We start from the raw sequence: 13,919 nt of genomic DNA on the forward strand, positions 1-13,919 counted from the left end.
AATTCCTTTGTTATGATACTATGTTATTGTTATATTAGTGGATATAACAATGGTCTTAAAATGGCAACAATATCGTTTATTGCAGTAATTTCTGGGACTGCATATCGTTTGCAAAAAAAAATTATTGTGACAGTGGTTTTTACCATTACCTACAATGACTTTTATTTGATTTCAGACAGAATGAACCCAGGGTATTTCCTGTTTTGTGCAAAAAGTTGTGTCTCAGGCAGATATGTAAATGATTACAGGGGTGGTCTGATTAGACACTGGATCTTACCACAAGATTGCATAGAAATGTTTCCCCCACTGCCCAAAGGAAGACCTTTTTCCCAGAAGATGGACGACTTTGGCCCAATCCCATTTCACCCCTTGGCCCTACCACTTGTTACAAGGGTAAGGAGTAAAATCCTCCACCCTAAGAATTGGGACAACTCTGCTGCTGGTTAACTAGTTAATTATTGGGCTTATTTTATGTGTTCAGAAAGAGGGGAAGATGGTTCACAAATGAATTATTATAGTCCATTTCCTAATTTTTCTGTGATGGAGAGCTGAAATTAGCTTTGATTAGCTTTTATTTTAATGCATTTTTTGTTCCGTTTCTAAATGCCGTAGCCTCTGCTGTCTGCTGCACTGTTTAAGGTGGAACGGGAAAGTTATCTACACTCTAAGAAATATAAGTACAGATTTGTACTTAAAAGAGTACAAAGCTTGTCGCTGGGGCTGTACCTTATATTGAGGCACAAAAAAGTACCTTTCAGTGAAAGTCCTTTTTTGTACCCATGTTTTTTGTGGCAGTAAAGATCATAAAGATTATAAACATTATCATCAACTGAATATGGCTCAAAAACTTGATGATACAAAATTGTCTGGCTTTCAAATAAAAAAATTGCAATTTAAATATATATTGTTCATTAGTACAGTGATACAGAATACGGAATGTACCCTTTGGCTGTTTAAATGGTACAAATTTGTACTTATTGCTGTTAGAAATGACTTTGTACTTCAGAGGGAACAAATCTGACCCCGTAAAGACCAATATTGTTCCTTTGAGGGTACAATTATAAAGAGTGTACCTTCGAGTACAAAAAAGTACTCATATCGTACCTCTGTTTTTTAGAGTGTAGATAGCTAGCTACTGAGACAAACTACTAGCGATCTTTTTTATGCCATTTATATGCCATAAAACACTAAAAAAACACTCATTTTCTTTTAGTTTTCTGTTCTGCTGTCTATGGGAACCATTTAAGGTGGAAATTAAAGTGAGCTAGCTAGCTACTGAGACGAGCTACTAGCAACTACTAACTTTTTTATGTTTTTTATGAAGAAAATTGAAACATAAAGCACTGAAACTACAGATTAAACTAAGGTTATATAGAAAAATGCAGCCAACATGTGCAAAGCTGTCATCTAAGCAAGAGGTGCTACTTTGAAGAATCTAAAACACAAAATTTCATATTTGTATTCTGGTTTGTTTAACACCTTTTTGGGTATCACTTTATAATAACTTTCATTAATATATTTTTAACTGATGATGAGTAGACGTGAACAAAGCTGTAGTTTATCAGAGAATTTGAATATTAACAAATGCTCACACATGACACTTATTTATCAGCATAGATATTCATATTAAAAATGTTAGCAAATTATTAGCTCATCAGAATTTGAATGTGAAAAAAAAACACAGTTAATAATCATTAGTTTATGGTATATTAATGATAATTAATAAGTTATTCTAAAGTGTTACCCGTTTTTGTTTACTTCATAATTCAATGTGTATTTCTTTATGGTTTGGATGACTTCAGTAATAATCATTTATCATTTTACAATAATAAAAAAACAGAATTTTAATGTGTGTTTGTACTTTTTTGACTTTTTACATTTAAAGGAGAATAATCACAATGTATTTATATTTATTATGCTTCTTAGTTGTTGTTGTTTTTGGTCGTTTTCAGTAAACTGTGCAGATAAACAGCTTCGAATCCAGTTTCTCAGGTGCCCTAAAACTTTTACAGAGCGTTGCACAAGCGAGTAATAGCCTGCAGAGCAGGTGTGTGTCTGTGTGCGAGAAAGAAGCAGACTGGAGCTAAGAGCCAATTATGGCTAATGCACAATGCCGGCCCAGCTTTGATGTGCATCAGACGAGCAGCGGCTGCTTCTGTGAGCGCTGGAGAGACTCGGACTCGGTAATTTCTGAGGCGCTTTTAAGTCTCGCTCTTTCTTTTTGGCTTTATTCTGTAAGAGATGGAAGGAACAGCTAGCGTGAAGATAACGCGGGGAACACGCTGAAACGTCGCGTCGGGGTGTTAGTGTGTGTTAGTGTGTGTATTAGCATTTATTGGAAAATAGAAGAATGGATGTTCCTCTCATTATAGAAACACCAGCTCACAGATTTATAACACCTGCTGCACGATGAGACTCTCACAACAACAGGTAGCATTACTGATCCAGCCCTGCAGATTTCAGACAGACGCTGGACTGGAATTTGGTAACACATTGCAATATGGGTCCATTGATTAACAAAGCCAAGCTCAATACCCTGTTCTAGCTCCTTAGTCTCAACCATAGACTGTGTGTAGCTGGACAGAGCATCGTCTCTCAAAAGTGAAGCCACCACAGGTCGGGCGCCCCCTGCTGTTCGGTTGCAGAAAGCTGTGTAACCCCACCCATCCCCATAGGTTTCAATGGCAAAACAGACAACTTTCAATCACGTTTTTTTTTCCAATATACTGTAATTCTACCTCCTTCGTTTAAATGCAGCAGCTAGTGTAACGTCTGCTTATAGTTTTTATAATATAATGTTTATATCCCCACAGAATTCGTTTTTTAAAACATTATTCAGCTCTATTTAAAAAGGTGTGGTTATTGTAAAAGGGCTGGTTTACACCTAGACCATAGACTGTGTATAGCTCTGTGGAGGCAGTCCTCAGGGGCGGGGTTATTTAAATGAGTAGGCTGTCTCTCCACAGTCTTTCTCCCTCCTCTGGTCTCTACTGCGCAGACTCGGGTTTCAGGATCGCCAACATGGAGGAAGATTGAATGGGAATACGGCGTCCATCTTTATTACAGTCTCTGGTCTCAACTAATTATTACCTACATACAGCAATAAAAATATAAAAGTTTGCTCAAAATCATGATCATTTGTGCTTGTACCATCTTGCTAGTGATTCTAAGACCCCTCTGTTTGGAGTGTGCCTCAGTTTAAAAATCTCAGTTTAAAGGGGTCATGTAGCTGAACACTTTCCCTAACGCCAGGTTCACACTACACAATAGAGTCCAGTTTTTTTTTTAAGTTGACAATAGTTTTCCGTTGATTGCAGACAAAAACTCTGCTCGGAGGCTCAATTGCATAGTATTAACTACTGAAAGACACTCGCTGAGCTGTCGCTAACTAATCACCAATGAGTTACAGATAACCGGCAATTATCTGGCATGCTAGATATCTAACCCAGTCGGCGACTGTGAGTAAGGAGCAGGCGCTACGTACTGCCAATGGAATTACGGAGATATAGAGAACCCAGACTCTAAAACACATCTCCTGCATTATCAGAGCCATTTATGGAGACTCTGGCCAATTCTGTCTCACTGGTATATCAGTAAATAACTGTTGGTGAAAAGTGGTGAAATGGGATTGGGCCTTAAAAACTTCATAGTGTTTCATAGTGGTGTATATTTTAAAAACTAAGGGGTCTCTACGGATTTTAATCATGGACAGGTATTAAGCCTAAATCTCCTTCTGAAACATGGTCTGGGAAACTGTCCCTAATCGCTCTATTATCTCTCTAAACAAAAGAAACACACAGGTGATGTTTATAATCCATGACTCTGGAAGAAACAATAAATATGTGTCCTTATACTTTTGACCATATAAAGTATAAACCGCAGTTCCGAATACTAAAAAAGTCATTTCTCTGCCTCATCATCAACAGAGAGAGAGAGGAAAAGGCAGAGCGAGCCAGAGCCGAGACTAAACAGTCTAAAGAGGGACCTGTAATTAACTTGCTAACGTAATTAGCATGCTAACGTGAGTTTTGTTTAACCACTCATTACTGCCTCCAGCCAGAGACACCAGGCAGCTAATGCTCCATCTGTTTAGCCCACTGGATCCCTCCCGCGTTACACACACACACACACACACACACACAACCACAACAACAAACAACATAACCAAACACACACACACACACTCACACACACTCCAAAGAAATAGCACTGTGACAAAAAATCAACTAACTCATAATGCTCACCTAAATCAACTCAGTTAATTCTAAACTGATTAAATACAACAGGCTGTCTATACATATTGTATAGACAACTCTGGAAAACAAATAAGAGACCACTTAAAAATGATTAGTTGATTTTACCAAATTAAAAACCTCTGGAATATAATCTAGAGAATGATCACAAGCCATCAAACCAAACTGAACTGCTTGAATTTTTGCATCAGGAGTGAAGGGATAACTTTATTCAAAAGCAGTGTGTAAGACTGGTGGAGGAAAACATGATGCCAAGATGCATAAAAACTGTGATAAAAAAAAACAGGGTTATTCCACCAAATATTGATTTCTTTGCATTATTTGAGGTCTGAAAGCTCTGCATCTTTTTTGTTATTTCAGCCATTTCTCATTTTCTGCAAATAAATGCTCTAAATGACAATATTTTTATTTGGAATTTGGGAGAAATGTTGTTTGTAGTTTATAGAATTAAACAATGTTCATTTAGCTCAAACATAAACCTATAAATAGCAAAATCAGAGAAACTGATTCAGAAACTGAAGTGGTCCCTTATTTTTTCCAGAGCTGTATATCAACTATGCTGAATTAGTTTTACTTGCCCATCCCATTCAACTAAACTGATACTCTTTGGGCATTCAGTAAAAAGCAACACAGAAGAAGAATTTGTAACTTGATCTTACAGTCTACAACCCCTCAGACACCAGCCAAGCACAATTTTAATATACATTTTAATAAAAAAATCACATAACCAGATAGGGAAAGGTATCCTGGGGGAATGACTACACACTGAGGGGGGATGAGGGAGAAGGCAAGCTCAGTAAACCAATAGATGTTTCCAAGAGTCAATGAGAAGCGTCACTCTTTTAAGCCCCAAATCATCAGTGGCCATAGGCATGGCCGTGCCAGAACATACCTTACATACGAGTGCATCACACATTCATTCTTACTTTTCTGGGTTGTATCCCTCCAGCTCCTCCAGAAAGACGTTGTTGTTGGGCGCGGTGTTGTCTTGGTTGGGAACAACCAGGAATTTAAGGATGGTCCCGCGGCTGGAGCCCAGGAACAGGACGGTCCGGTTTCCGTGTGGACCTGCGTTGGTGTCCACCACCATCTTGTTGAGCTGATATCTGAAGAAAAAGCAAATGTTGGTGAATTTCCAGGAAATAATACATCATACACTATATAGACTGAAGTATTGAGACATCTGCTTATTTATTGTTTCTTTTAAAAATATATAAGCAGCATTGTTGTGAGGACTTGATTGCATTCAGCCACAAGACAGCATTACGTAGGTCAGGATGTTGGATGATGATCACCACCCCACCTCATCCCCAACTTCCTAACTCATCCCCAACATCCTAACTCATCCCATTCAGAGGTACTGGGTGGACGTCCATCATTCCAGAGAACACAGTTCTTCCACTGATCCACAGATCAAAATAAAGCTGGAGACCTAATATCCCTCTAGCACACGCCCACAATTAGTTATGGAGCCAATAAGGTTGGTTGAGTATATGTAGAGTATACCTGCTCAAGAAAGTTATATTCTATTGGTAAACTTTACAGTACTCTATAGTAACAAGAAACATTGTGTTGCTTGTGGTACAAAATTCACTTAACTGCTGTAAATACAAATCAAGTTTTGACCGTTCCCTCATGGACAGCTGTACACATGCTTTTCTGGACAAGCTGAGAGTGAGAAAAGCATGCGAACTGAGGTGGTAGAGTAAGATTATTTATTGCTCAAAATGTGTACAGTTCTGAAGAGAGGTCTCTCACAGCTCCACCAAAGTTTCAGAAGAGCTTGAAACTCCTGAAACTGCTACTTTACCATATTTATCGGACTACGAGGCGCACTTACAATCCTTGAATTTTCCCAAAAATCGACAGTGTGCCTTAAAATCAGGTGTGCCTTATATATGAATTGTACCAGTCAGATATTAAGGAGCAGTGAAGCCACTCTGCTGAAGTACAGCACTATAAGGGTGAGTTCCTCCAGCGAAGATTCTCCAGCACTAAGGCTGGGTGCAGCAGCATCAGCATCAGCATTAGCTTTAGCCACTACCTGCAGTGCTAGCTCTTTTGCCACCGTTCAGAGGTGAGTATATTAGACTGTAGTCTGCGTGTTTGCCGTGAAAAAACAAGCTACGTGTGAAGGGTTAATGGAGCACTCAGGGTTCCTCAGTCTAGCGCTTATGCTGCTGCACCTAGCCTTAGTGCTGGAGAAACTTCACTGATAACTCACCCTAAGACCAAATATTGTAAATCTAAGCTTACTGTTAATAAACGAAAACATTTTACTCAACCAAATTAATGTTTTTTTACGTGAGAAATCTGTGTAGATTAGCATCCAGCCCTCGTTTGACTTTGAAAGAAAATGTTTTTTTTTTTTTAACATGCTGATACCCTTGCTCACTTCCATGTAGGCATCCTACCTAGTGTCACTTAATGCGCTTTGTCTACGTAGCGCACTAGATAAAGCACTTAGTGTGCTTTATCTACGTATGTTGATTTTAAAACTTCAGGATTGTTCGCTCTCTGCTGAGACAAAGGAAAAATCCCGCAGCTAAATTAATCAAAAGCAGCGACGCTAACGCCGAGCTGCAAAACACGCACAGTTGTTGGTGTAATTAAGACAAACTGGCTGGTGGTGAGACAGCGCTGCAGCGGCGGAACCGTGGGCCGGCTCCAGCGGGGCTGTGCCGTTATTTTCTGGAAATGAGAAAGGGCTGCTCTGGGCGCTTCAGACTGCACAAGCAACCCGTCACGCTAATGTTCTGGCAGATTTGTGGCCAGTGGGGTGTCCAGCTGAGAGCGGCCGGTGGTCTGTGGTCTGTTTGTCAGGGACACCAATGGAGAGAAAACGCGAGTGCCTGCTGGACGACGCTTCAGGGAGTAGTTTAATTCTGCACGCTGACCGGGCCTTCTCTACTCCAGCACACTCCATTCAGAGTGACAGCTTGGCGAAAAGTCAAAAATTCATCCTAATAGCCTCTTTAGTTCAGCACTGGAGCTATCTGAATAATGTACACCAATTAGCATGATGCTAACTTCAGGGGAGATGCTAAATCATCTCACACTCAAAACTCCTCAAACTGTAGTATCAGTAAACTGTATCAGTAAATACTGTAGACTATAGCACTAATATAACTGAGGACGAGTTCTCAACTGGTCTCACAAGTCACACAACTGGACCCACATTTTCTCATTGTCATTAAATCGCGAGCCACTTTTATAAAGAAATTTAACATAAAAAAACAGCCTTCAAAAACCCATTTGAACATAAATATGCATGCAAAGTAAATGTTTAAGAGCATTTTTTTTAGAAACTGAGCACCATGAGGACCATGACAACTACATGTATAGACATCTTATCTGTCTTCTGTGGAAGTCAGTAAGAAATGTTGGGCATGCACCAACAGCTGTGCCGAAATCAGCACCCCAGCCATGAAAAGCACCTCCTCTCGGGAGGTCACATGCTTCTTTTTTCCATTATCTCTTATGAGTCATCATAGCTTAAAACAGCATCTTGGGTATTTAAATTTTTTGGAGCGTATTTCAAAGTAAAGTTAAAGTCATGAAGACAGTGAGTGCGCGTTCCTGAGAGGGGGTGCTTTTTTTGGCGGGGGTGCTGAATTCGGCACAACACTGTCAAAAAACGAATGTCGTTTACCATGGGAACAAGGATGCTGCGTGCGTCTGACGTGTGTCTCTCTCTGTCTCTTTTTCCAATACAAAATACAATAAGTACAAAATCATATAAGCATTCTTTTTTTTTTGTATTTACTTTGTACAAGCTGTTTGTGGTCGTGGTGACCCACCAGTTGAGAATCGCTGCTCTAGAGAGGTATAAGTGGAGCAGTGGAAGAACTGTGCTCTCTAGAATAATGGAGCTCCATCCAGTACTTTAGGATGGGATGAGTTGGTAATACAGCGATATTACCAATGTTTTTGTCAATATATTGTAGTCCTCTTCACCCACTTCCGATGCTGCTTGTGTGTATCTCAGCTTGTCAACAAATGCATGTGTAAAACCAAACTGTGTTATCACATAATGCCTTGGTTGCCACCTTGGTTTAATCTCACCTGACCATCGTCCTCACTATCCACGGCCTCTGGCCTAGCGATGGGATGGCCTCGTCCATCAGCGGGTGGGTCTTCACGAAGTTCAGCATTTCGTCTGGGAAGGAGTTGGAGGAGTTGAACTTCGAGCCTTGAACAGCGCACCCTCCAGGCCTAAGAGAGAGACACAGGAGAGTTTTTTTTCATTCAATTCCAAAATTTAAGTTCAAAATGTGAATCTCATATTTTATATAGATGTATTACACACACCGAGTGATCTATTTTAAGCCTTTATTTAATTTTTGAAAACTCAAAAATCAGTATCTCAAAAAATTAGAATATTATATAAGAACAACTGGTACTTTTGGCAGTGTGGGCAGTGTGCCAAGTCCTGCTGGAAAATGAAATCCGCATCTTCATAAAAGTTGTCAGCAGAGGGAAGCAAGAAGTGTTGTAAGGACTTGGTAAAACACAGTGGATCAACACCAGCAGATGACATGTCTCTCCAAACAATCAATGATCATCAGTAAAATTTTACATTTCATTTGTAAATCAAGGGAGCAGAGTCTGGATGAAGAGTGGAGAGACACACAGTCCAAACTGCTCGAGGTCTAGTGTAAAGTTTCCACCAATCAGTGATGGTTTGGATGCTTTTGAGACATGTCATCTGCTGGTGTTGATCCACTGTGCTTTATCAAGTCCAAAATCTTACAGCACTTCATGCTTCTTCCCTCTGCTACTGACAACTTTTATGGTAGAAGGCCGATGGTTTGCCTACCGTGGTTTGGGGATGAGCTCGTCTGCTACAGGCGTCCAGATCGACTCAGGAGACTTCTGCTCCTTAAACCTGCCGTCAAACACAGACGCCAACTGCTCCATATCGAACGCACAGACAGCAGAACCTGGAATACTGAGAGAGAGAAAGAGAGAGACGATTAGCATTAGCATTAGCATTAGCACACAGCTGTAAAAGGGTCTCCATCTATTAAAGACTGTTCATTCAGCAGTTCAGCTCTGAATCCTCGCTGCATGTTGAATAACACCTGAGGAACGCCGTGTCCTTTAGCCTCAGACCCAAGAAAACATTCGGTGTTCCCTCAGCCAGCAGAGTTCTGGGCTACGTGTTGGTGGTGCTGGAGTGCCAGAGTGCCAGATCAGTAAACAGAGAAGATTCAGTGTTTGAGTGTTTAGACACAGCTGCACATCTTCAGCTCACCTGTACATCACTCAGCATCTGGACTCATGTTCAGTGTTGAAATGTACCTTTCAGTACCTCACAATACCTCATTCTACCTTATCTTACCTCACTCTACCTTATTCTGTCCCGCTCTATCTCATAATACCCTGAACTAACTCACTCTATCTCAATGTACCTCGCTCTAGCACACTCTACCTTACTTTACTTTGCTCTCTCTCATTCTACTTTGCTCTACCTCACTCTACCTCACTCTACCTCAATGTAACTTGCAATACCTCCCAAAAATGCACTCTACCTCACTCTACCTTGCTCTGTCTCACTCTACTATGCTCTGCCTCACTCTACCTTGCTCTGTCTCACTCTACTATGCTCTGCCTCACTCTACCTTGCTCTGTCTCACTCTAACTTGCTCTGTCTCACTCTACCTTGCTCTGTCTCACTCTACCTTGCTCTGTCTCACTCTAACTTGCTCTGTCTCACTCTACCTCACTCTACTATGCTCTGCCTCACTCTACCTTGCTCTGTCTCACTCTACCTTGCTCTGTCACACTCTAGCTTGCTCTGTCTCACTCTACCTCACTCTACTATGCTCTGCCTCACTCTACCTTGCTCTGTCTCACTCTACCTTGCTCTGTCACACTCTAGCTTGCTCTGTCTCACTCTACCTTGCTCTGTCTCACTCTAACTTGCTCTGTCTCACTCTACCTCACTCTACTATGCTCTGCCTCACTCTACCTTGCTCTGTCTCACTCTACCTTGCTCTGTCTCACTCTAACTTGCTCTGTCTCACTCTACTATGCTCTGTCTCACTCTACCTTTTTCTGTCTCACTCTACCTTGCTCTGTCTCACTCTACTATGCTCTGTCTCACACTACCTTGCTCTGTCTCACTCTACTATGCTCTGTCTCACACTACCTTGCTCTGTCTCACTCTACTATGCTCTGTCTCACTCTACCTTGCTCTGTTTCACTCTACTATGCTCTGTCTCACTCTACCTTGCTCTGTTTCACTCTACTATGCTCTGTCTCACTCTACCTTGCTCTGTCTCACTCTATTATGCTCTGTCTCACTCTACTATGCTCTGTCTCACTCTACCTTTTTCTGTCTCACTCTACCTTGCTCTGTCTCACTCTACCTTTTTCTGTCTCACTCTACCTTGCTCTGTCTCACTCTACTATGCTCTGCCTCACTCTACCTTGCTCTACCTCACTGTAACTTCCTCTATCTCGCTCTATCACACTCTACCTCAATCTTTTACCTCACTTTGCCTTTTACTGCCTTGCTCTGTCTCATTGTACCTTGCTCTACCTCACTCTACCTCAATGTACTTTGCAATACCTCCCAAAACTGCACTCTACCTCACTCTACCATATTCTACATCGCTCTGCATCCCCTACCTCACTCTACCTTGCTCTACCTCACTCTGACTCACTCTACCTTGCTCTCTCACTCTCTCATTCTACCTCCCTCTGCCCCCCAATTCACTCTAACTCACTCTAACTCACTCTGCCTCACTTCACCTTATTCTGCACTACTCAACCTCACTGTAACTCACTCTATCTCACTCTAGCAAACTCTTCCTTAATCAATGCAATTGCAATACCTCCCAAAACCTCACTCTACCTCACTATATCCTATTCTAACTCACTATATCTTATTCTACCTCACTCTACCTCAATTTACCTCACTCTGTCTCTGGACTAGTTGTGTCACATGGAAAAGTCTGTAGGGTATCTACAGAGCTCTGTAGCTGCATGCGAGTAATGCAATATAATTTAGCTGTTATTCACAATGTTATTGCAGCTATTTTAATGTGTCTATTGTGAAAATTCATATTGTAATAATGTAAAAAATACGATTAATTATATATTTTTTCATCCCTCTTTTTCCCATCCTCTCTCTCTCTCTCTCTCTCTCTCTCTCTCTCTCTCTCTCTCTCTCTCTATTTTTAAGTGTGATCTGATGGATGTGTCACTCTGTTTGAGCAAGGACTGTCTGGTGTGTGTGTGTGTGTGTGTGTGTGTGTGTGTGTTAACAGGCACAGCTTAAGGTCAGTGTGAGAGAGCAGCAGATGTCTGGTGCTGTAACTGTGACCCATCTGCCTCACCCAGCACTTCACCATCACACAGACTGATTGTGGACGTGACAGCGTCTGTCTCATAAACTCTGAGAGAACACACACACACACACACACACACACACACAGAGAAGTATGCTTTTTGTATACTTGCTTATAATACAGAAGTTTTAATTTAGCATTAGCATTAGCCGCTAACAATGCTAAGCGCTAGGTCTTTTGTCATTCAGAGGTGAGTTTATTGGACTGCAGTCTGCGTGTTTATGGTGTAAAAACAAGCTATGTGGGACGAACCACTGACTAACTATCACCCTGTCTTACCAGAACACTCAGGGTTCCTTAGTGTTGGGCTGTGGGCTGCATTTACTAGCGCCCCCTGCGGCTAGTGCTAGCGCATAGCCGCTAATGTTCCAGCCTTTGTGGAAATCTGGAAATCGAAATATATTAGATCTGTGTAGATTAATCTGTGTAGATTAACATGCAGAGCTTGTTTAACTTTTTTTACTTACTGTGCCTCATGTATGAAAATAGACCAGAAAATAGATGTTTCTTGATAGTGCGCCTTATAATACGATGCGCCTTATAGTTTGAGGGGAGATAAAGCCAGTGTGGGCGCTGGAATAAAGAATGCTAATGATAAATTGGGAACAGGAAACTGTTTTAACTTTATTGTAAACATCTCAGCTTGGTTATAAGGATTTTTGGACGTGCCCACACCATTGCAAAACGTATGTACGGGTGAGTGTGTAATGCACACATAGGCCTGATTCTAGTGTGGGCACAGCCTCTGTAAATGGGATCCACGTGGTCACTTGCTTCCCACGCTTACCGCCGGCCCACCACCCTCAAAAATATTCATGAAGGCTCAGCGGTGCTAAAGGCTGATCCCTGCCACGGTGAGCAGCTGCTCGCCACAGCTTACAGAGAACCTGATGCAGCACAGCAGAGCCACGAGCGCCAGGTTCACCAGCAGCACAGGGTTAGGGCAGATTAAGTCAGAAAGTTGAGGTCAAACTTATTTATTTTATGTATTTAATTTGCGTTAAATAAATGATAATGCATTACTGATTTCAAATTAATCATGTGCATTAGCGCTTAAGCGTTGACAGCCCCTGTTTTATTTTCTTTTGTTGTTTGAGTTACTGTGTTTTGTGTGATCGAGAGCTGGAGTCTGGCCGTTCACTCTGGCCGTGTCTGGAACATGACGCTTGGCACACTTCTCTGACTGCACCAGACTGAAGGCTGGAACGCAGACAGCTTGCGAAATCGGACTTGGCCCGAGAAACTCGGATCTCTGGACGCTCTCGGCGGACGTTCCTGGATCTCTCAGGCTATCAGAGAGAGGAACACAGCTGGGGTGGGAGTCTGCCAGAAACACCACAATGTATAATTACAGAGAGCGGCTACTCCCATTCTTGGAAAATATCACAGGTCAACAAACAGGGACCTCGGATATATTAGTGCAATGGGATTTTATTTTATTTTATTGCAGTTTCAGAAATGATTATTATTTGAAAGAGTATTAAGGTTCTTTAGGGATCCCAAAGTGGTTCTGCTAAAGTACTGCTATTTATCTTTAACAAAATACAGCAGAGAGGGAAGGACTACAAACTAATATTTCGAATTTATCATGTTTATATTGATTTATTAGTGTGTTTTAATGTTTAGTGAATCTGGTTCAGATAGCCCTGACATGTGGGAAGTAGCAGAAGCAGCTTTTACACTCAATCTGCTTTCAACTAAATTGTTTTTAAACTGCATTTCCACTATAGTACAGTATAGTACAGATACAGTCTGGAGACTGCTTGTGTAGAAATATTGAAAGTATATACTTAACATTGATAGTATAGATTTTAGAGATGCAAAAAACATGAAAAAAAATTCTTAAAGCACACAAAAACACAAAAAAAAGAAAGTAAAAAAAGGAAATAAATTTTACAAAATTTACAAAATTGCCATTTTTGTATATTTTTTGTAATAAAATAGATTTCATGACCTCGCCATTTTTTTTTTGTTGAAAAAGAAATAAAGGACAGTGAATCTGAAAAACTTTAAGAACTTCAAAAGAAAGTGTTCTCAAGTGCAGTCCCTGCAAAGACCATCAAAAATGTTATGTTATGATGAAACTGGCTCTCATCAGGACCGAACCAGGAAAGAAAGACCAAGAGTTTCCTCTGTTGTTTGTTAGCACGTTAACAGCACTGTTAATACACCAAAATTTTGACTAGTTCTATGTATTTATTCTTAAAAAAAAGAGAAGAAAGCAGGCAAAGGCAAATGTAGGGCAAAGGCTGATTAATGCTTAATAATATGTAAATAATCTGTAATCTGTGTTTATATTATTCGTATT

General features: G+C 40.8%; 1 protein-coding gene and 1 long non-coding RNA gene across 4 annotated transcripts in view; both read right to left on the reverse strand.

Annotated features, from left to right (window-relative positions):
• The window catches only part of sema6bb (sema domain, transmembrane domain (TM), and cytoplasmic domain, (semaphorin) 6Bb), a 222,662-nt gene that overhangs the window by 67,315 nt on the left and 141,428 nt on the right, over positions 1-13,919 (reverse strand). For both annotated transcript variants that reach the window (XM_049485718.1, XM_049485716.1), the window contains exons 11-13: positions 9,073-9,204; positions 8,319-8,468; positions 5,180-5,359 (exon numbers count right to left, since the gene is read on the reverse strand). In XM_049485718.1, the coding sequence (XP_049341675.1) occupies positions 5,180-5,359; positions 8,319-8,468; positions 9,073-9,204 (462 nt within the window). The remainder of the gene's footprint in view (positions 1-5,179; positions 5,360-8,318; positions 8,469-9,072; positions 9,205-13,919) is intronic.
• LOC125806086 (uncharacterized) lies at positions 9,899-11,177 on the reverse strand. Of its 2 annotated transcripts, none has more exons than XR_007441408.1 (3): positions 10,930-11,177; positions 10,158-10,899; positions 9,899-10,027 (listed from the first exon to the last, which is right to left on the reverse strand). It is a non-coding gene; the product is annotated as an uncharacterized LOC125806086 (long non-coding RNA). The 2 variants fall into 2 exon arrangements; XR_007441409.1 differs by lacking the exon at positions 9,899-10,027 and adding an exon at positions 10,048-10,117.

This window comes from Astyanax mexicanus, chromosome 12 (assembly GCF_023375975.1).
Source record: "Astyanax mexicanus isolate ESR-SI-001 chromosome 12, AstMex3_surface, whole genome shotgun sequence".
NCBI classification, from domain to species: domain Eukaryota; kingdom Metazoa; phylum Chordata; class Actinopteri; order Characiformes; family Acestrorhamphidae; genus Astyanax; species Astyanax mexicanus.